Source organism: Urtica dioica, chromosome 12, assembly GCF_054948205.1.
Source record: "Urtica dioica subsp. dioica isolate 48M chromosome 12, U.dioica_male_clone48M_v1_H2, whole genome shotgun sequence".
NCBI classification, from domain to species: domain Eukaryota; kingdom Viridiplantae; phylum Streptophyta; class Magnoliopsida; order Rosales; family Urticaceae; genus Urtica; species Urtica dioica.
In genome coordinates this window covers 9778705-9802600 of record NC_142767.1, presented here as the reverse complement: position 1 = coordinate 9802600, position 23896 = coordinate 9778705, and the positions used below count along the sequence as shown (strand labels likewise).

At 35.2% G+C, this 23896-nt stretch overlaps 2 protein-coding genes and 2 long non-coding RNA genes across 5 annotated transcripts; 3 read left to right on the top strand and 1 right to left on the bottom strand.

Moving 5' to 3' along the window:
* Positions 1–6298: 6298 nt before the first annotated feature.
* On the bottom strand, positions 6299–6811 carry LOC149379004 (auxin response factor 7-like). The gene has a single exon (XM_089603927.1). It carries the CDS (start codon positions 6809–6811, stop codon positions 6299–6301), a length of 513 nt encoding a protein of 170 aa, XP_089460053.1.
* A 270-nt stretch (positions 6812–7081) lies between these two features.
* Positions 7082–10613, top strand: LOC149379003 (uncharacterized). Of its 2 annotated transcripts, none has more exons than XR_016294202.1 (6): positions 7082–7223; positions 7683–7787; positions 8369–8801; positions 8913–9127; positions 9398–9504; positions 10127–10613. It is a non-coding gene; the product is annotated as an uncharacterized LOC149379003 (long non-coding RNA). The 2 variants fall into 2 exon arrangements; XR_016294203.1 differs by having other exon boundaries at positions 9385–9504.
* A 2181-nt stretch (positions 10614–12794) lies between these two features.
* On the top strand, positions 12795–15212 carry LOC149379002 (uncharacterized). The gene is made up of 4 exons (XR_016294211.1): positions 12795–12848; positions 13469–13562; positions 13970–14290; positions 14635–15212. It is a non-coding gene; the product is annotated as an uncharacterized LOC149379002 (long non-coding RNA).
* A 6520-nt stretch (positions 15213–21732) lies between these two features.
* On the top strand, positions 21733–23492 carry LOC149379001 (uncharacterized). Its single transcript, XM_089603354.1, has 2 exons — positions 21733–22153; positions 23183–23492. The coding sequence occupies exons 1-2, from the start codon at positions 21872–21874 to the stop codon at positions 23291–23293; spliced, it is 393 nt and encodes a 130-aa protein (XP_089459480.1). The 5' UTR covers positions 21733–21871; the 3' UTR covers positions 23294–23492.
* Positions 23493–23896: the final 404 nt, after the last annotated feature.

Sequence of the window (23896 nt, the reverse complement as noted above, 5' to 3'; positions counted from 1 at the left end):
TAGTTGAGAAAATAAAAGAATCGTAACTATTCGTGTCTCTGTGGGATCGACCCTTATTTTCCCTATACTATTGTTAGGAAGTGAGGTTCTAAATTTGGCGTATATACGACACCGTTAGTACGAGAATTCAAAAAATTACACAAACCCCCTAGTCTTTCTATAGATCTATAGGTAGGTGGATGAGCGGATGGGTTAAACACACTCGATTACCATCTCTCGATGTCTAAACTGGTCAAAAGATTCACTACCTACTTAGCTAAGTCAAGCAATGATACTAACCACTCCGATTCTCTTGATTACCATAAACCAAACCACGTTTAAGCACAAACGTAGAGTATTCTACTAATCGAATCAATTCACCCAACTACATTGCACCCCTCATACATGTTTAGCTACTCATAGTTGTAATCAAGCAAATATGAGTAAAAGCATCAACACATAGGTAAAATGAGACATATCTATTTAACAAAAATCCACAATCAAATCCAATTCAACAAATCCAAGTCTCAATTAAGATCAACAAAAGTTATCTTAACTCAACTAATTAGAATTTAAACAAGAAATGAAAATGATAAACAACTAGAATTCAAAGAGAAACAAATATACAGATAACAGATAGAAAGATAAAACTATGAATTGATATGGATGGTAATTTGTTAGAGAGCGTGTCACAAACTCTTATCCAGCTCCATCTTCTTCTTCTCTAGCGCTTCAATCTCCTTCAATGACTTCTTCGTCTCTCTCCAAGCTCTCATTAGCTCTAGGTTTTTTTTTCCTATAAATGATCTCTAACCCCAACAATATCACAAAGTATATGGGTTTTTTTCGGAGCAATCTAGGCCCTTGGATTTGATCCAAGGATAAAAAACACATAAAAAGGTAGAGAAAACGAGCCTGGTCTGCGAACAGGCGTGTTGCACCACCTAAACCTTTTAGGCATAGTCCGCCTACTAGTAAATTCTAGTTGGCGCAGCGCCTGGGGGCAGAGCTCAATGGTGTTTGAAATGACCATTGCTTCTTGCTTTGTTGTCTAATTTGTGCAAATGAATATGCGTTCAAAAGCTAAGAGAAAGCTCTATTCAATTCTGTAAAGAAATCATCCAAATTTGTCAACTAAGAATCTCCAAATCCTGCAGAACAAGGCGTTAAGCTTCTTGTTTTGCTCTAACTTTTTTTTTTGAAAAGTCTTCGTTTAGGTGCCGATTGCCCCTTTTAGGTAGTTAACTCAAAAAGTTTTTGTTTTCTATTTTCTAATTTTTTTAGTTGTACTGAAAAATTATTTTGCAGTTGTTTTCAAAAAGCTGTTTGGTACAGTTTTCATTTTTGTTTTTGAGAAATTAAAAAACTGAAAAAAGTGTTTGGTACAGTTTTCATTTTTGTTTTTGAAAAAATGAAAAGAGAAGATGAGGAGAAGGAGGAGAGAATAGAAGATTTTTTTTTTTTTTTTTTCCAAAAACACATTTTATTTGTTTTCAGTTTTCTTTACTCTTTTACAAAACAACTTCAAAATTTTTTTAAAAAAATTTCCGGAAAATTAAAACAAACACCATTTTCACTTTTTGTTTCCAATTTTCTTAACTTAAAAAGTGAAAAACTGTTTTTGAAATGGTTACCAAACACATTTGTTTCTTGAAGCTCTAAATGCTCTCTTTGATTCGAAAACTTGTAATTTCACTAAAAACTACAAAAATAACATCAAATACCTCAAAAACAATTCTCGATTCACTCTCGAAAAGTATTGATAAATGCGAATTAATTGCTCTTATCAAGTACTCGTTTGGCTATTAGATATTGTTTCTTCAAAATTAAAATTGTTGTCGTTGAAAATTGAACGAAGAATTTTTTTACTTGAGAGGTTCGATCCAAGGTTAGACCAAGTGATTGCACCCAAGTCGGGTATGCAAAACTCGACAGTCACGAGTACGCTCTCCTAGCTTCAAGGTCGTTCTTTGTTTATCGCTGAGACCTTGATAATAATAATATTAATAATAATAATAATAATAATAATAATAATAAAGAAAAGAGCTAAAAAGGTGCAAAGGCTATGCCTCTGTCGCGCTCTGTGACGCTCAGCATTAGTCGGATTGTTTTGGTTGAGGATGGGGATACCTGTATTATTTTAGGATGGGCTTTTTCCTTCTTGGGCTCAAGTTGGGCTTTTCCGTGGCTCGGTCAGTTGGAATTTTGACTTAGAATTCCTCATTAGTCACAAGGGATTTTAATGATTTTGGTTTTCCGAAAACAACCGACAACAAAAACTACTTAGAAGAATTTGTTGGAACAAAACCATTCTCTAGATGCTTTTAATATTCTAGCCTAAGTTTCATTTTATTAAAAAAAAAATAGTCCAATTTTTTTTGTTGGTTCCATAATAGCCTTGTTATGTTTCATTGTGTTATGTTTCTTTCGTATTAAACCCATAATTTTTTTTTTTGTCATTCCAGCTTTGTCATTGTTTGCTCTGGTGATCGCTCTTAAAATTTTCGTTTGCTCTAATTAGTGTATTTTAGTTCTTCATATCTCTTAACCACACGGATTTTTTTTTCTTGTATTCATTTTTTTAGGGTTTGTTTCCAAATTCATCAATTCTTTTGATTTACATTAAACAAAAAAATTATCTTCCAGGTTCATGATAACATCATGTCGAATTCTTCTGCCTCATAATTTTTCTTCTAATTCTTGTAATTACATCTGAAAATTTCAAAGTTTGGGAAATAAATTAATTTTCCAAAAGAGTTTAAATTTACTATTCAAATGTAGGATTCTGCTACAAACGAAGGGTAAATTTTACTTTATAGCTTTGATTTACTTTATAGTTAATTTAATTTACTATATAATTATTTTTTTAATTTACTTTTAAATTATTGCCTTGTTGATTTATTTTGTTGTATAACTACTTTTAAATTACTATTTTTTTCAATTTCATTAACTAGTTGATTATAATTGAAGCTGATGAATACCAAAAATAATGGAATCAATGAAGTTGTCTATATCAACAAACAATCGTGCACATGTTGCTATTGGCAAGTGAATGACTTCCCGTGTGGGCACGCGATTGCAACTTTGTGGAAAACAAGCTACTCAGGAGGAAAAGATATGCATTTTCTTCTATTGTTGCGGAGAAGATGCATTACTCAATTAATGGGGCGTTGACATATTTCTTAAAGAAATGATTGCTTTTTAGTTTCAAACAATGGAAATTGGTTTTTATTTTACTTCTTTTTTTGAACTATTGTTTTTAGTTATTTCGTATTATTTTATATCTTTTCATAGATTTACGTCACCTTTTCTATAACACTACTTGTAATAATGGGTGTTTTTTTTTTTTTTTTTAGAATTGCACAAAGCTTTCATTAAAAAACGGGTAGAATACCCATCGATACAGACGAATAACATCTTAGACACGACACAGACTTAGATCGGAATGAATCTAACACTAAGTACAGGTGTTCGCTCATATTGTGCGTACTTCCAACAGAAGGAAGAATAAAGAACACACTCAAAATCGAGCACACATTTGGCTCTTTCGATAAACCCATAATGGTTGATGGAAAGATCCAAATGACCGCGGTCCGATGACCATGAAGAAGATGACTCTTCAACCTGCATAGACACGAATCTAACAGGAGATCCACACTGGGATGGTGAAGGACGGCTATTCCGCCTCCAAGAAAACAAAACAAACATATTACCAAAACCAAGTCTTAAAAAAATAGTAAATTAAACAACCAGAAAACAAATGGAAACTTAGGTATCTCGTGACGACTCGCTCAGAACCACCGACGCCAAAAGCATTCCCCGGTGGGTGAGCACGAGTCTGTCCCGCAACTCCGAGAGAGAACCCGACCGACCACCGCCTGAGACCGCGACCGCCCGAGCGCTCATCGACGCGCGACCACTGAAGCCCACCCAGAACAGAGAACACGGCGCTTCCGAGCTTCGTCAAGGTAAGACACCACCGGATCTGAGTCACGACTGCGCGCGAACGGCGCTGGCGCAACGCCCTCTCCTCTCGGATCTGAGTCGTGACCGACCTGAGACCGCGACCGACCGCGACCACCGCCTGACCGACCTGACCCCGCGACCACCGCCTGAGACCGACCTGAGACCGCGACCACCGCCTGAGACCGCGACCGACCTGAGACCGACCTGAGCCCGCGACCACCGCCTGAGACCGCGACCGCCCGAGAGCTCCCCGACGCGCGACCACTGAAGCCCTCCCAGAACAGAGCACGGCGCTGGCGCTTGGACTTGAGACACCACCGGATCTGAGTCGCGACTGCGCGCGAACACCGCCCTCCCCCCCCGGATCTGAGTCGCGTTAACGACGACCGTGACCCAAGGGGGTAGGCGGCGGCGACCAACTAGGTTTTCTCTGATACGAGTGTTTTAGAGAGAGAGAGAGGCTTTAAAGTGAAACTGTTAGAATAGTGGTCCTAATGTAATAATGGGTGTTCATGTTAAATGTTTATTAAATTTACTATGTTTGTATATTAACATCTTAACTCATTTCTTCTTTTACATTTAAACTTATTTTTTTTCATTAAGTAGTCGTTAATTATGTACATATTATGCATATCAAACTTAGTATGATAAACACGTCGATTTTTTTTTTTTTTTTTTTGGTGTTGAATGGTTAAGTAGTCTTTGTAATTGGTAATTTAATTAACCAATATAGTCAAACTTATTAACTCATTGATAGTTCGTCAACTAAATAAGTTTATAAAACCCAAAAAGTCATCGTATAACAAATTAAGCAGATAATGGTACTAAAATCCCAAAACAGTATAATTTGTTCGTATTTTTTGGAGTTTTTCCTTTGATAGATTTGGTTTGTGTTGATGTTATTGGACTATTCAAATTTATCGTAAACGTGTGAAAGATGTAGATCAAATGACTATTCAACATCTTGTACAACTTTATCATTAATGTAGATGTTTCTTCATTGTTTGAAGAGTGGGCATAATTATAGTATGCAAAGAAATATTAATGTCTAGGTAGTAAATTTCATTAACTTTTAAAGTAAATTAATTAACTTTGAATATCATACTTATGGAGTAAATTAATTCATGGTTCATAGAGTATGCATAATCTAAATTTGTTATTTAAGTAATTTGATTAAGTAATCCAACCTCAACAGTCACATAAAAATTTAAATGAGTTAGAGTTGTGAATTAATTAACTAACTAACGAAATACAATTAGTAAATTAATTAACTAAGCTAATAATACATTTATAGGCACAAAAGTAAAATATAATAAATGTATAAACTTTTTCATAATGACACATATATACCTTGTGTTTTAGTGAAATGCAGAGTTTAACATTTGGTTTTAAAAAATGTCGACTTCATAGCATCTGCTTAACTAAAATGATAAAATTATATACTAAAATAGACAACAGTGTCACAAATCTTATTTTTATTGAATTTTTATTGATTTTTCATTGACGCTGACTATAATATTTATATGTAAACACCAATTATCTTTATTAACTCGTGCAATATATGTAATTTATTTTAAAACTAAAAAAGAAACAACAGTCACTTAATCGTGAAGAACACAAAAAAATGCAAAGAGGTAAAAATCGACAACTGATAGTCATCAAAATCACAGATTCAAACAGATAATCCAGGATTCAAAGTTGCAATTCGAACATGGAATGAAATCATCTTGGAAAATATGAATTTTATTATTTAATTTCAATTTAAGTCTAGTTTTATTTCAAAATTGGGAATTTGAAAGTTAGAGTATTGGTTTGGATTTGATTAGATTTTTCTTATATAAGAGTTAATATCAATGAAATGGAGATTTGTGACACTGTTATCTGTTTCATGGTATGATTTCGTAATTTTAATTAAACTAGGAGTTCATACATTTTTTAAAACAAAAAATTAAACTTAGCATTTCACTAAAACATATGCTATATATGTGTGTCATTGTAAACTATACAACACTTTATAGCACAATTCATAGTTTATTTTTCAATTAACGCCCGGACAAAAAAAAAATCGTTTTTATTGAAATGAGGAATTGGCGGCATAAATCATCAAACTCTTTCTCTGGACTCAGTTTGGTACTCAAACTTTTTTTTTACTGGAATAATCACTAAACTGCATTTCTAGTACCGACGTTACTCATTTTAACGATTTTTTTGACGGAAATCCACGTATCTCAATCTAACACGTACTTTTCGGCGGAGTTGAGGCTGTGGGCCTCATTGGTGACCCGGAGGAGCCCACCGGCGACGTAACCAAAGTCGCCGGAAGCCGCGGCGGCGAACATGGAGCGGGGGTTGATCATCGATGGCCCTTGGAGCCACCGGTCTTGGACGAGGCTGTACCGCCACACGACCGGAACTCCGTCGTCTTCCTTGCCGGAGACCAGCAAGTGTGTCCCGGCGCAGAGCGTCTCCTTGATTGGGCGTCGCCGCCGTCCAAACAGAAAGCCGGGAGAGGGAAAGTCTGGTGCATAGTGTCGGCATCGAGATACGACGTCCCCGAAGACGAAGCCTCCAACGGATCCGCGGTGGCTCCTTTGTATTTGAGCTGGTCCAGTCCTTTCGACACCACTATGGGCACTACTTCGTTTTTGACCCTGATATCGGGCTTGATCTGGAGCTCCTGGGCCAAGTTCCCGGGAGGGTGGTCCATCACCGCCGCCGTATCCGCGAGGAACATGGTCGCCGGAGCTTGGTGGTTTCTGTTAAGGGCGTTGGAGGGAGAGATTCGGCAGTTGTTGGTGAAGGGAGATGAGGTGGAGCACGAGGGAGCGTCGCCGTCGGTGAGGCCCGAGTTGGCTCTCATCACCATCATCACCGGCTTCGAGAAGTTGTTGGCGTTCAGAAGAAAAAAACCATTAATAATACTGAATATGTTTAACCATGGTAACAAAATGCTTTAGCCTTACTTCCATAAAAAAAAAAATCGTTAAAATGAGTAACGTCGGTACTAAAAATACAGTTTAGTGATTATTTCCGTAAAAAAAAAAAAAGTTTGAGTACCAAACTGAGTACAGGGAAAGAGTTTGATGATTTATGCCGCCAATTCCTCTATTGAAATCACCTAAAATGGTTTGACATAGAATCGCATTGCTAGGTTTGATCCTAAATTACCTAAAATGGCAGAGATATCAGGTATAAATACATCGTAAAGCCCCGAAACTTTCAGTCCTGAAACCTTGCTGGATTTTACTATCTTCTGCGGCGTGGTGATTATTCTTTTGGTAATGTTTCTAGATTCTTCTCATTCCATTCATTTTTTTCAATTTGTATTTTCGCACACGCCTTTGATTTTCTGTAGTGTCATTGTTTAATCTGAGTAGCAAAAGAACTCCCAATGTTTTTAGCTTTCTTGTTCAGAAAGCTTTTAGGTAATTGATAGTATATGAAGTCTTTGTTACTTTTTATTTTTTCATGAGAGAATTTCATCGATATGATTGATTTTGGTTGCATGAATCCTGGACGGAAGTTGGAATAATAATAAGCAGCTTGAATGATTTTTCAAACTTCTATTGTGTACTCTTGATTTGTCACAACGGTGAAACGATATTTTCAAGATCATGATATGCTCTACTGATTTAGCTACAAGTTACAGATTGCGTATATTAAATTTTCATCCATGAACGAAATGTAAGACTCTTTGTTTGTTTGGTTACAATTTTCAAAATGTTTGCCAAGCTCAGATCCGTGCGATGGATACTTTGACGGTTGATGAAGGCAAAGATTCCGAGGACGGAGATGGTAATTTTAAATGCTTTATAATTGATCGGAGTAGCGACATACCAAAGGTAAATCCATTAGCCACTAGCTTGTAATGGAATTCATCGATTTGATTTTGTTTGGAAAGCCGTTACTCATTCGAACGTTTTTGTCTCAGTTCATTAAAATAAGTGTAGATTTGATATTATCCGTGACCTATTTGGATATGGTATGATTTTATTTTTATTTATTCTTAAAGTTATTGGAGGCCAGAGAATAGGTATGACCAGAAATCAGGATTTCGGGTTTGAAATGATGCGATTTCACGGTTTCTAAGTGCTAATTCATTCGATTTAATACTTTGAATAAGCTATTCCAGAATAAATTGCATTTCATGAATTCTGCGTTTGGTTTATATTAGCTTGATTCATTTAGGAGAAAGATTTAACATTTAATTAATTATAGACCGTCTAGAAGCAGTAAGTAGTTTATTATATTAATTGTAAATGTTTAGATCTTTCGAGAATCGAGATACGGCTTTGAGGTTTTTTTTTTTTTTACTTTTGGTAATATAAAAAGTTTGGCAGGATTTTAGATTACTCTTGTTTGTAATGCAAGACTAGTCATCGCTTTATCAAGGCATGTAACGATTTCCCATTTTCATTCGCAGACTGAGGTTGGTCAGAAGGAGTTTCTGATGCGACGAGAGTTCGATAGAGCCTCTGTCGAAGACGAGAGTTCGAACGGCCTTTGTTAGGCAAACACAACTGTCGGGATCAGTCTTTATGGACTCGAGGTTCAAACTCTCGACACATTTGTTCGAGAAAAGGAGTGAAACCCAACCCTTTACTTAGGCCGTAGATTTTCTCGAGTGAGAGATTTCAGGGATGGAGAGAAACCCAGCCCTTTGATCACTTGATGACTTGCCACCGAACACATGCGAATCAAGAATGTTTGGGGGAAAGAGTATAAGACGTAACTTTTTTCCCTTCTACCGCGGCTGAAACTCTGCTCAAATGGGTGAGTCCAACAAGTACTCGATGCTCGATTTTGCGCCGTGAATTCCTTTGCGTGTCAGCAGTCAATACTTGTCCGAAAGAAAAGTAAGTAAATATAAACCATGTCTGTTTTTTTATTGGTTTTCGGGATTAGTTCGTGTATTATTATCACTTGGTCGTCATCATCTCTGATCTGTCTGCTGATTGGTTGTCTAGGGAGTGTTGAGTTCTAGTGTTTTCTCGACATCTACCATCTGAGAGATAGGAAGACCATTATATACAAGAAAGCATAGACAAAGACAGAGACAAAGACAAAGACAAAGACAAAGACAAAGACAAAGAACAAAAGACGAGAGAAGATTTTCCCGTGGGCCTCACTTCTGAAGACACTGCAAGAAGGTGTCCGAGTTGGCCTCGGAATATGCACCCAGGTAGATTTCGTGCATTTTTCTTTTGTTGCTGAAACATTAACAAAATTTGAGATCCTTTACGAAAAGAAGTAGAGGCTAAATGATTTTCAAATTTCTACCCTTGATTTGTCCAGAAGAGTGAAGTTTTTATATTTAAGCACTTTATATGTTACTGTATTAGTGATAACTATCGAATTGCATTGTGTATATTCATGTATGTTAAGAATGAAAGAATCTTTGTTTATTTGGAGTGAAACCATTAATGACTCGTTCATCAGTTTCCATTTTCAGGTTCGCACTATGGAGACATTGACAGTTGTTGAAGGCGAAGATTCCGAGGGCGATTTAATAGTAATTTTAAAGGTGTTATAATGGAACGGAGTTACGACATACCAAAGGTAAGTCCATTGATTGCTAGCTTCTTGTTGAAATCATTGATTCAATATTATTTTTAAAAAGCTGATACTCGCTCAAACACATTTTCGTTTCAGTTTGTTATAAATTATTGTTGTTTTGATGTTTCCATGACTACCATGCATTTGGATTGATATGATTAAGCTTAAAGCGATTTCGCGGTAAATTGCATTTCTCAAACGCGAGTTGGAAAACATTTCAGTTCGAGTTTGTTGTACAAAAGTAATTTTTGGTTTTGCCTTTCCGAGCTTTTGAATCTGATTTTATTTATATATTTAATTATATTGCTAGATTTGGGGATTCGATTGTTGCAAGTGGAGTTTTTAATAGATACGATTTTTTTTTTGCATTGAAAAAAGGGAAAAAAAATTCAATTGCTCTCGATTCGATTAAATACAGATGCATACTATCAGTAGCGGATCTGTTTAATTTTTGTCCTATTAAATGTATCAACAATTAAATAAGATGATGTATAACCTCTTTTATTAGGTAATTTGTCCCGAAGAACGGGTGGTTCTTTTCTAATCGACAGTGACATAATACTCTCGTGCATGTTTACTTGCCTACTTTCTCTCCTGTGTGTTTACGATGCTAATATATATGCAGTGACTGCTTCCATTCACGGAAGCTCGTGCTGTAGCGGCGATAGAGGACTAGATTTTGACATTAAAGATTTCCAAAGTTTGATCTCCAATCTCGGAAGCCAGCTGGAAGGAGACTGACTATCACTGGAAGGATTATTAGATTGTATTTATTATTGTGTATTCGCTGTGGCTTTCTTCATCAAGCACGGAGTTGAAATCGTTTTCACTGTTACTGCTTTGTCGTGAAATAAGTCTGAGGCTCGTGCTCGCCGGAGACGGGGAGTTGAGGCCGAACAGAGGTAGCTTGACGCCGTGCCGCGGTGGAGATTGCCAAAGCCCAAAATTGTAACTGTTCGCTAATTTCAAACGGTATACAGTGAAGTAACAAATACATACTCTGATATGCTTGAATAGAATTGTACGTTCATTCATTAAAAAAAAAAATGTAAAATTCGCACAAAATGGAAAAAGGAGTATAGTAAAATATACTATTTAACATTTTATGATCATCAATGCCTATTCTTTCAAAAAGTGATATCCTGTGATTTAGAGATTATAGTTGGTGCTGTATCTATTAGTTAATGCTGTTATGGGACTTTATATATATATATATATATATATATATATATATATGTATGTATATATATATATATGTATGTATATATCTCGAAAAAAAGTAATCGGGTTTAATCGGGTGAGTTCTTCGAGTTATTTTCGGAAAGTAATCGGGTGACAATGTTAATAAGTCATATGAAAAAAGGAAACAAAATTAAATCAAATTAAACCGAAAATAATCGGGTGATTTCTTCGAGTTATTTTTTACACACACATATATATAAAAGAACTTTTCAAAAGTCCATATATAAAATAAAATATTTAGTACTCTTAAACAATCAAATCTACATATATATTCAATAAGTAAGTGACATAAGTATTACAGAAAAAAAAAAAAAAAAATAGACTAAAATGTTTGTGTTTCTCGCTTTAAATAATAGTTCATAAAATCTCGTTCGTGTCAAATATTTGCAATATTAAAAAAAAAATTGTTTATTGTTATTTTAGTTCAACCCGATCGCATGACCACCTATTACAATCTAGACTTATAGAATTAAATCAAGACACTTGATTTCTTTATAACTCTAGAAACTTCACAACATATCTACCATAATTTTTAAAATACTCTACGAGCTTCTCTGTCATTCTTATTAATCTAAAGAAATTTATCCATGATTCTAGAAGCTTTGAGTTGGTGAGTACAACTCAATACTCAGGTGGGACCCCCTCGTGGAGCAGGCCGAATAGGATCCCGCAATAGCCTTCGTGTTTGATACTCTCGACCCTAAAACTCAAAAAATCTTATGTGCCGATTTTATTTTGATGGTCATGCGATCAAAAGATTTCTTGAGTTTTAGGTCGAGAGTATCGAACACGAAGACTATTACGGGACCCTATTTGGTCTGCTCCACGAGGGGGTCCCACTTGAGTATTGAATTGTAATCACCAATTCAAAGCTTCTAGAATCATGGATAAATTTCTTTAAATTAATAGAATGACAGAAAAGATTGTAGAGTATCTTAAAAATTATGGTAAATATTTTGTGAAGTTTATAGAGTTATAAAGAAATTAGATGTCTTGATTTAATTCTATAAGTCTAGATTGTTATAGGAGTTAATTTATGGGGTTTTTTTTTTTTTTTTTTTTTTTTTTTATGTCCTTTAAAAACTACATTTCCATTTATTCTTATTTTTGTAATACTACATTTCCATTCATGAGGAAAGTAATTTGACAAAGTAACGCATTGTCAGGTTTCGTCCACGATTTCCTAAAATGGTAGAGAAATCGCTTATAAAAGCATCGCAAAGCATCGATGCTTTCCGTCCTAAACCATTTCTGAATTTTCCCATCTCTTCTGCGGCGCGATCATTGTGTGGTAATGTTTCAGTTTCTTCCTATTCATTTTTTTAGTTCAATTGTTATTTTCTTGCGAGCCTTTGAATCTCTCTCATTTTCTAATCTGTGTAGCAAAAGAATTCCCAAAGTGATATTTTCATAATAATTTTTTAGCTTTGCTGTATCTGTTAGAAACCTTTAGGTACTGAGGGTTTTGAAATTGATAATAGATGAGGTCTTTGTTGATTTTATTTGTGATAATTTCATGGATGTGTTTAATATTTGTTGGTCAAGTCTTTGATGGAACTTGGAATAATAATAAAGCCATAATATTAAATAAATAAATAAATAAACTAGACAATGAATGATTTTTCAAACTTATATTTTGTATTCTTGATTTGTCCTAAGAGTGAAGCCGATTATTTGAAGCTCGTGATATGATACTGATTTTGATACAACTATTAGATTGTGTATTTTTATCCATCAAAAGCATGTAAGACTCTTTTTTAAATTAGTTTCAACTGTTTCCATGTTCAGATTCGCGCTATGGATACTTTGGCTGTTGTTGAAGGTGAAGATTCTGAGGAAGATGATGGTAATTTTAATGGTGCTCATATGGAACGGAATAGCGACATACCAAAGGTAGATCCATAAATCACTAACTTGCTATGCGAATCATCGATATGGTTTCATTTAAAGAGCCGTTACTTGCTCGAACATTTTTATTTCAGTTCGTTTGAATTTATTTTAGTTTTGGCGTTGCCATAGTGACCAAACATTTGTATCTAATCTGATATGATTTTTTTTTTTTTTGCAAGATTCGGTGGCTCGATTGTAGGCCAGCCAGAGAAAAGGTATGAACTAAAATTGGGGTCTGTCTTTGAACTAACGTAATTTAACGGTTTCGAAGTGCTAGTCCATTCAATTCAATGATTTTATTATGGGAGTCCACAAAAATAGCATCACATGAACTAAACTTGAAAACTTTAGATCTTTTAACTGTGCGTCTGATTTGTATTGGCTTCATTGATTCCTTTGAAGGAAGATATGGGAAACTAATAAATTTAGAGTTCTTTTAAAAACCATAAGTAATTCTTTATTCTAATTATAAATTTATAGAATCGTTCAAATTATTTTCTTTATAAATTTTTACTATGACAACTTGGGAAAAATTTATAATTTTCCAATCAATCATCCGTTTTTTTTTTCTTCGAGAACTGTAGTTATTGTTATAGGAAAATCATATTGAAATCAGAATTTGATCCCAGAAATCCCTTTTTGGCCGACTGGTCTAATTATTTGCACATTGTTTTGTGAAGAAAACAAAAATATGAATTTCGTTTAAGCTGTTTCTTTTTGTTAGCTTGAATAATAGTTTTTCATATTTAAATTCAAATTGATACGTTCCCGGTGTCTATAAAAGACCTTGTTAATCCTCACATAAATCGTAATTGAGATTCTCTCTTGCCTACAGAATATGATCTGGAATTGAAAGAGAGCTGGAGCAAAGAGTCGGAATAAGGGGAAGTCTTGGGCGTCGGAGATTGAGATTGGCGAAGAAGGACAAGGTTTATTTTCTTGTCCACTTATTGCATTCTGTTTTTTTTTTTTTTTTTTTCATTCTTTGATTTTTATCTATTTTGTGCCTCACATATTCATTCTTTGGGGTTTGACTCCTTTTTTTTTTTTTTTTTTTTTTTTTTTTTTTAATACAATGCTTTTACTAAGCCAGTCCACCACAAACATCCCTTTTTTGGATGACTAATCAACTTACTTGCACCTTGTTTCATGAAGAAAATAAAAATATGAATTTGTTTAAGCTCTTTCTTTTTTAGAGCTTGAATAATAGCAGCTTTTTTTTTTCCATTTAAAATCAAATTTGCATGTTCACCCAAATAAATCCCCCCTTGCCAATCAATCGTCATTCGAATTTATTTTAAATGGCCGAAATAACTTAACTTTCTGTCTATAATAGGGCTCGTTAATTCTCAATCCGGTTTTCTGGCATGAAGTTATAATTCAGCGTATTGTGTAGCATCACAAGACTGTTTTCTTCGTACCCAATGAATGGGAGAAAAAAACATGAAGGGATGAGCAGAAATAAGAGCGGGCTGATGAACTTTATCGAATCCAAGGCTCCAGATCGGAAACCCTTTCTTCGCCCACAAGCAATCCGACAGGCACCGTGAAGTGACCGGATTCTTCACGGAGACCAACTCCGGCGTTCCTGACCCATCTGGCCTTCGTCCCCGACCTGAGGCTATCACAATCCGATCATCTTCCTTCGGCTTCGGATGTAGGCTATTTTCTTTTCCTCTTATTGCAAACTGTTTTTTTTTTCTTTCTTTACATTTTATGTGTTTTATGCCTTACACTTTATTTACTAGTGTATAGTACATAACCAGATGTCAAATCAGTTTTTTATTTTTTTTATTTTTTGTATATGTTTGTAGTCGTCTTGTTTTTTTTTTTTTAATGCAAAAAGTCACATGTTACTTGCAGTTGGTCTATCTCTCATATGGACTACAACACTTCAGTGATTTTGCTAGATAAGCTGATATTTTTGCTAAAGGATGTTAGATGTAATAGTTATTTCACTGGAGTCCCCAAGAGCCATATTAAAAAGAAGTTTCTTTGCAGCTGAGCCATCTTCATGAACGGGTTCGCGACGCCAGTGGCGGGTACGAAGAGCGAGCTTTTCCATACGTAGTGAAGATGAAGAAGAAGACCCAAGAGAGCCTCAAATGCATAGCGCCGGTTTTGGAGAGAGCTTGACAGTCTTGGAATAGGGACAATATTGCGGATCGGTGTCCGAATCAAAATTGTGACATTTATGCTGATCCCGATTTTTGCTCTGCCAGCGTTGCGAGGCATCGCTGCTGAAGACAACGCACCCAAAAGTACATTTAGAATATGCACCCAAAAGTACATTTAGAAGGTGTCCCGGATATCCTCGAGAATACGCACCCAAAAGTACATTTAGAATGTTGTAAAGACTCTTTGTTTGTGTAGTGTTAAACAAATTATGATGCGCTGATATTGTCGGTTATTGATGCAAAGATTCCGAAGGCAGGAATGGTATATTTTTTCGGCATTTTAAGGGAACTGAGTAGCGACATACCAAATGTAAATTTATCAATCACTTGCTTGTTATGGAAATGATTTATTTGTTTTTTCTTTTTATTTTCTTTCTAAAATGACACTATTGTTCGTAAAAAAAGGGGAAAAAAGAAGTTTATTGCTCTTGATTTGACGATCATCGTAGTTGCGGATGTGCAGTAGCATTGAAGAAGTCGTGACCGAAGATTCGAAAGTGGTAGGAAAAGAATATTAGGTTTTTTTTTAGATTTCGGTATTTTGACGTTTGTCTAGGCTTTTTGGGATTTTTGAAATTACTGGTAGAATAACAACCCTCTTATTATGTGTTTTTAATTTTTTTTTTCTGGGTTTTGTTGATTTATGGTTTATTTCGATTGATATATGTTTAATTTTTTTTTTTTCTAGATTTATTTAGGTTTATTATTAGGTTGAATATTCCGGGTTTTGTTGATTTGTGGTTTATTCCGGTTGATATATGTTTAATTTTTTTTTTTCTAGATTTATTTAGGTTTATTATTAGGTTGAATATTCTGGGTTTTGTTGATTTGTGGTTTATTCCGGTTGATATATGTTTAATTTTTTTTTTTTTCTGGATTTATTTAGGTTTATTATTATGGTTGTTTATTTTTTTCTGGATTTATTTTTCTAGGTTATAGATACGTTTACCCAAATGTTTAAATCTTTTGAAATCGACAGCTCAATGTCTAATGCACGGTGTTAAATCTTATGCTCAATGTCTAATGCTTAATTGCACGGTGTCAATTTCTGTTTATTAATACGTTGTGTTGGAAATTTCAGAAATTGATTTATAGTTTTTGGTTAATGCATGCTTATTTCAAAATCTGCTTTTCTCTGTTGAATACATGCTCAATGTCTAATGCACAGTGTTAAATCTAATGCTCAATGTCTGATGCTTAATTGCACGGTGTTAATTTCTGTTTATTTATTTTGTCTGTAATGTTGGTTAATTTAATATTTAAATCAAAGATTGTGTTTATTGTTAAAAATTTGGTAAATGATGGTTAATCTCTGTTTACTGTTAAAGGTCAAATGGAATGCTAAAGATTTTATTTCTGAAATTTCTGGATTTTTTGGAATGTTTAATAAATCTGTTGGTAAATGTTGGTAAATGATGATTAATACTGAATTTGATTTTAAACCAAAATATTCTAGTATAATATTTTGTTGAATTATGGGTGTCAATTTACACGAAAGGATGGGAGAACATGACAGGGCGTCTAAATCTTCGAGGAAAAAAGTGCCAAATCATCAAGTAAGGTATGTTAAATGATATATTTCATAACTAAAAGTACCTACGCCTAATACTAAGTCCGTGTATCGCGGATTGGAGAATTTGTAGTGCAACCAGAATTCTGGAACCCATAAATAAGAATATGTCAACATTCCAAATTGGGAGTATTGAAGGACATTCTGTCTTGTCTAGAAACTGAGAACCAGAAAAGGATTTTTCGTGACGGGCCGTTTCGAAGATTGACACAATTTGTTGGTGACACGTTTCCAAAACAGCTTGCGCATTTGCTTGTTTTGCATCAAGTAAACAGCAAAAAAGAAAATGAACTACGGTTCAAAATTGGAGGCAAAAGTTTAGTCTTCACACTATGATTTGTTGGTTATGTCAGGTTAGTATTTGAAATTAGTGTTTTTTTTAGGCTATAAATTAGTGTTTAATTCTTCCCTTTATATTAGAGTTTATTTAAGTTCGGTAAATTATTGTTAATTTTGGAGCTGGACCTGTTGGTTTTCATTCAATTTCAGGTTTGAATTGTGATGAAATTCCAGTAGCAAATGAAGAAATTTGGGGAACAATTTAGCATGACGTTTCATGTCAATAAAAGACTTGCGAATTTCATGAACTCTTATAGTACTCTTGCAATCTATCCTGCAAGCAAATGACGAAGAAAGAGTGTCGCTTGTAAATTAGCCATAGTCGAACACGTGTTGATATCGAAGCAACCAAAAGTGTTGATAGTGCAAGAGCATCTCAGACTTGCTGTCAATCCCGAAGAGTTTGTAGAGTATCCTTGGGGCCAAGCAAGTTTCAATGCACTATGTTCTTCGATGCATAGTATCTCGTTGAAGCTTTCTTTGAAAACATTGACAGAGTACGATATCGAAGGCTTCATTTATCCGTTACTGGCATGGGCATACGAAGTGATACCAGCCCTAGTTGATCAAGAACTAAAGAAACAACAATGTGAGCTATCTAAGGATGTTTAAATGGATGTACAACAAGAATCCAGAGTACGATGATCTCATTGACAATATCTTTGGTAATGAAGAGGTATGGAATACTTAGTGTAAATGTAGATTGAACCATTGTTACTTAGTGTTATTAATCATTGTTAATTTTTGTAAATGTAGAATGCTCGATAATACGAATCATATTGTATACTTAGTGTTATTAACCACTATTAATTTATGTAAATGTAGATTGAAGGACTTGTTATATCAGCCACAACAGAAGAACAAGATATGGATGACACGGGAAGAGAAGTAGTTGATGACATTCCTGAAGAAAAGACACCGACCAGAAAAGGAAAAGAAATAGTAGGGACTTCTGATGGGAATGAAGATAGTGATCCAGTGGTCTTGGAAAAAAAATAAAAAAATCTATTTAAAGGATAGAATACATATGTGTTAAGTTCGAAAAAACAGTGAAAGAGGTAAATGACCTGAAAAGAAAGCATAATAAAGACATGGAAGAGAAATCAAAGTATTAAAGAACAAAGTTCAGCTGCTAGAGGAGAAACAAAAAGATACAAATATTGAAGAAGTAAATTTCTTATACCCATAATTTCTTTACATAATATTATATGTAATCTAACGATGTGCATTGCGTTCACAGATTTTCCAAGATGCTAGTGGAGAAATGAATTTTGACGACATCATGGTCACAACTTTTGTAGAAGAGGTAAATTTGAAATTGTAAGAAAATGTTAATCTATTTCAAAACCATAAATTCATGTTAATATTACTGATTAGTTCTATGTCTTTAGGATGATGTTGTTGAGGATGACAACCTCAAAAAATATGAAAGCGATGTTTCGAATCGAATCGACTCTATTTCAAAAGTTAAAAATCACGGGTGCTCAAAGCTAGTGGTTGAAGTAAGTATATTTCCAAAGTGATAAAAGAATTGTCTATGTTGTTTATTGAACATGATAACGGCCGTTAAATTTTTTTTATTGAATTGCAGTGGAACAATAAGTGGAGACCAAATAAAGCGTCTGAATTAAAGGCCGCAAGCGGTAAAACATCAAAGGATGCAACCAAACAGCTTAGCGAGACCTCGCGGACTATTGTTGCAGAGACAACACGTCCGGTACGTTGTCACCATTGAAAAACTGTAACAAGTCTTGGTATTAACGTTTGGCTGTAACAAGTCGTGGTATAAATAAGGTGTAGAAAAACTGTCACCATTGTTCGAAAGTTTAAAAAGCGCTCAACATATGAAGCTGGTAAATGTGTCTTTAAAGAAATTAATACTAAGTTAACCATAATTAACACTAACGGTGTAAATTAACTAAAATTAACACAAACTTTGATTATATTTACAGGAAGAAGTTACGCAGTTAAACGACAATATAGCATTTATGATTGACAACATAAATCTTTTTGGTGTTTTGATTGACTCTAGAACTGAGAATCTTTCTCAGTTTCAACCACAAGATTACGTGCAAGCTGTTGCGCCAAAGAGGTCGGCTAGAATTCCAAAATACAATCTTACCAACCACAAGACTATGGACGGCCCAAGAGGGCTACAAAATCTTCAGCATTGACAAACACCTTACACTCAAGAAAATAAGACGAAAAAAATGATGGAGAGGCAATCGGAGAATTGACGAGATTTAGACCTCTTCTATTTAGATAAATTATTTTGCTATTGTTATGAGCTAGTTTTTTTGGTTTGCTGAGCCAAAATGTTCTTTTTGTTTAAGATCATTTGACTTGGTTTTATTATGTAGTATGTAAGTTGAGCTTAAAGCTATAGTTCCTACTATTTTGGTTTGAGTTTAAGATCATTATTGACACTATTTATTTATGTTAATTATGTGTTCTTTTTAGATCATACTTGACTAGATTTATTTTTGTAAATGTTCCAAAGCTGGTTTATTTTGTAAATTCATATAGACTTGGTTTATGTTTGTACAATACCTATAGAATGGTGATGGAAAGTAAAGAGTAGACAGATATATGAAGATATTGCTTGATCGGTGGTGAAAAAAACGTTAAGACATAATTTACAAAACTAAACATAAATAACACTAGGACAATTAATAGGCAACATACTCGACCAAGTCAATAATGATTTTAAAATCAAAGAACCCTATTAGATTATCCAAATATTAATCTCAATACCGGGTCTGATATTCTGAAAAAAAAAAAAAAAAAAAAACAAACAAACCAACCAAATTGAATTAAAAACATAGATCCAAAACATAATTGTACCGAAATTTTAATGAAAATTAAATAACAAAAAAAACTAAAATTTGCAAGAACGCTTATTATGTCCCGCTCTTCAACATTTTCCACATCTTTGATGATACGGACGAAACATCTCACACTTAGCCCGATATCCCTTCTGTTTCGGCCTTCCTGCTTGGACTTTATGAATTGGAGGATGAATAAGTTGAAATTCTAGTGGTAAGACCCAATCTCTGTCATGTTCAATTAGGTTAACGTCCATTGAATAAGTAGCAATATAACCGTTCTGTGTGTAGTATTAAGGTATAAAATCCATTGGCTTTAGGTTCAACCTCCACAAAGTAGCGAAAACATGCGAACATGGGAACAAATCCAATTGCCAAACACCGCATGAACAGGTTCTGTTGACGACATCAACAACCTTGTGGATAACACCGTCAAAAACTTCAAACTGATGGGCATTGATCGGCTCTATCTGCACATATGTAAATTTACCGTAATTAATAGTAATTAACAAAGCAATTGAGATTAACAAAAATTTACAAACATTTACACTGTATTGCTTACATTTATAGTACATGCATCCACTTCAACCTTCGTGAAGAGTTTAAGAACTTTACCAGTAAGTCTGAATACCATGAGAGGAATTAAATCTATTTTTTCATTAAACCACCGTTGTAGCAATCTTCTAAAGCTCAATACAAGACAAGCTACATGCCATCCCCAAGCTTCTTTCAAAACCGAATTGAGACATTCGAAAATATTCGTAGTCAATAAGTTAAACCTTCTACCAGGTCTCGACCACAAGCCGCCACTGAGCCACAGTCTTCGCCTGGCCATGGCCATGCCTCCTTCTCCGCCTTTTCCCTTGGCCATGCCAAGGGCCTCCACCCATGACATCGACTATGAGCTGCGATTGAACTACTCTCTTCACCTAGGCCATGGCCAGGCTATCGTCTCCGCTCGTACTCTCGATCAGGGCCATGGTCTCCCACCCATGTCCTCGACCACACGCTGCGACCGAGCGATGGTCAGACCTGTGTCTCCATCTCTTGCCCTCCTCCCCAGCCTACCCTCTCCACCATAGACACGAACTTTGCCCAAAATGACCTTCAAGGCCACCAATGGTCCCCCAATCGAACATAAATGGTCGCCATGGATACCAAAGTCGCCCTAGCACCTTTTAAGTACATTCCTAACATATAATTATTCTTCCTCTCACCACTTAATATGAGGTCAAAAAACTCTTTCAAACTTGGAAAAAAAAAACTTCATTTCACTCTACTCTCCCACTCAAAAAACACGCAAACAGAGGAACAATGTATTTCTTTTATCTTTAGAATTGAAGGAAAAAGAACATTTCTCTCACAATTAAGATAAACTCTCCCTCCACCATACATAAAACACACAAAGAGAAACATTTCCCTTTGTTTTTTGCTTGAATTGAGGAAGAATTACTATCGTATGTCCTCTCCCTTTCTTTAATGTTTCTCCAAAAACAAAGGTTACACTATGCCAAATTATTTTCACTCTCAAAAGTGTCAAAGAACTTGAGAAATCTCATTGATGATGATGCGTATATCGTTGATGATGAGGCGTATTTCCATCATTGGGGAAGTATCAGCCAAGATGAGGTCGATAACCGAGGTTATGAACGAGGTGTCGGTGCTTTTTGAAATTATGAACGAAGTCTTCGCAGTCAATTGTCGTGGAGGTTGAGGCTGGTCTGTAGCGTGTAGGTCGTCGAGGAGCTGAGGGGGTCTAATCTAGGAGGTATCGAGGGTTGAGACGAGATTGAATGTGGAGGACTTGGTTGCGGTATGTCCATCAAGACCATGTAAGGGCCGCGAAAAAGCGGAATGATTCCGGGCCAATGTGATTGGCAATCGTAGCAAGAAATCGATACTTATCAAATTACAAAACAAAGAAGATCCTATATATTAATTTTAGGAATATCCTTAGTTATTTATAGAGAGAAGAAAAAAAATAATTAGGCAATTATTTTCGGATTTGTTGTATGATAATAGTTACTTCTTATTTCCCGAATTCGCTTACACAACCTAGAATTCTCCGGATTAATATAAATTATAAATCCGCGCTCCCGTATCCGAGAATTGTCTTGATATGGACGACTTGTGGGACTCACTAAATAAGATCAACATTAAACATTAATAAATAAATAGAAAAAAATAAAAATAAAGAAGAACACAGAGAAAGCTAACAGTACAAAACCCATAGTTTTCATTTACATGCAAAATCCTCTCATCTCTGTATTCTCCGCCGATTCAGAACCCGAAACCCAGCTTTCTCAGACGCTTTTTCGACACCGAAAATGTCGGAGAACACCTCAATCGCGAGCAAAGAAACCGAGCGGAGAGAAGCGAGGAACGAGCTCTCGCTGTTCCCCAACTTCAAGTTTTCATTCCCGTTTCTGAAGCCGAAAGGAGGTTCCAAGACCGAAGGCGATAAGGCGAAAGAGGAAGCGAGTCCGGAAATGGAAGATCCGAAGCCGATGATAGTGAGATTTCCCAAGGCCAAGGTCACGGTTCCTCCTCCGGAGGTGGCTGAGAATCACGAGACTGGAAAGACTTCGAATCCTATCATTCTCTGGCAGGTAATTTGTTTGTTTGGTTTTTAGAGTTTTCGGTCTTTGTTTGTTGCGAAAAATCGGAGGAAATGTCGATTGACTCGATTACTTTACTGGAAAAGCTGATCATTAGTTGTGGTTCTTGCTCTCCGTTTGAAGTTCGGTCTTATTTGGAACTGAGGTTTCTCTTTCTCCATTTTTAGGTTTAGGGGTTTCGTTATGAATGGAGTCGTTTTGTACAGATAAATCAGTCATGACATGTGAGAGGGCTTTGTGAGACAGATTGGGAATTCGTTGGGCATTGCATTTGTTTGAAATTTGGTTGAAGATAAAATGGACGAATTGACTCAAATTTAAAGCCCATTCATGTGATCTGAAGAGTTCAAAAGGTTCATGTTAACGGAATTCTATATGCATACTCATATCTCGCAATAATATACGCTTAGAAAGAAAGGATTCATAGATAGTAGTTGACTGATTGACAGAAATAGCTTCTTTAAACTGACATGTCTTTGTTTGTTTTTTTTTTTTTTTCCTTTGTATTAATAGTTTGCACTTTGATAATTATCAAGAAACATTTTAAATTTCTTTCGGGGCCTTGCTAAGTTACTTTCCATATTTATTTGGAGATGTTCATTATGTGATTATTTCTTTTGTCTAGCTTTTCCTTTGCCTGCAACCATTCTAGTTGCCTACACACTTTGTTCTTGTATAGAATTGATTTTAGAGTTTATCAGAGGCTTAATTGAGATAGCTCAAGGGTCTTGATTGAAGATGTGTATGATAAACTAACGCATTCACGAACTTTTGTTCTAATCAACAATATCCCTTCATAAGCCGAGCGTAACTTGTTCCACATGTTGTACTTCTCAATTCCTTGATCTTAGCTAACTATGCTCTTCACGTTGGCTTGTTGTAGTTTCTGAAATCTATAAACCAATGTGTAAACATGACATATATCTGCATTTGCTCTTTTGAAAACTAAGGCTCAGAAAGGGTCTTAAATTTTTTTTTTTTTCCTTTTGGCGTATGGTTGAATCCCCTGCATTTTTCCAGGTTTATGCTCTTGGAGGGTTTCTTGTTTTGAGGTGGTTTTGGGCACGATGGAACGAGAGGAAGGATCGGAATGAGGATTCCTCCGACAATGATCCGAATCCAGATGAATAAGTGTGTGTGTTTGTGATTCTGAAGTGTGAATTACTAAGTGTCGAGTACAGAATTAACTGCCTTTCGTATACCTACGAACGTTTAGTGTTGATTACGGATCAATTCATGAGTTTTGCTGTGTGTTTTCGAGCTACACTTGTTTGAAAATACTGTTATAGATAGAGAAATTTCCTCATATCAGTGAACAGAATTTGTCTTTTATCTGCCATAGTTACAACTCTACACAATCTCTCGCTTTTTCATTTTGTCCGTTTTTTTTTATTAGAAAAGTATTGATCGGAAAATACAAAATAATTCAAGGACTGAAAGTACACGGGGCCTTAAAATACAGGAGGAGAAAACACAAGACAGGCCTTGAGAAACTAGATGCTATTTTTATCATCCCAACTGAAATATGCAGTACGAAGAAAAATACATCCCAACTGACTACTACTCCTTTTAAATAAGTGATAAGGTTTAGGACAATTAAAGAAAAATTGGAAAGACCTATTTATTATTTTTATATTAAATTATATTTAATCCAAATCTCATTGCATAAAACCTGTCGACAGTGCTAAAGAAAGAAATGAATATTTTTATTATTGCTCTATTAACTCTAAAAGT

What these genes read in the sequence shown, in the direction of transcription:
- LOC149379001 (XM_089603354.1), top strand. Translation starts at nt 21,872, where the DNA reads ATGTCGGAGAACACCTCAATCGCGAGCAAAGAAACCGAGCGGAGAGAA. An exon ending in ATCCTATCATTCTCTGGCAG is followed by an intron (nt 22,154 to 23,182) that starts GTAATTTGTTTG and finishes GCATTTTTCCAG; the next exon opens with GTTTATGCTCTTGGAGGGTT.
- LOC149379004 (XM_089603927.1), bottom strand. Translation starts at nt 6,811, where the DNA reads ATGGTGATGAGAGCCAACTCGGGCCTCACCGACGGCGACGCTCCCTCG.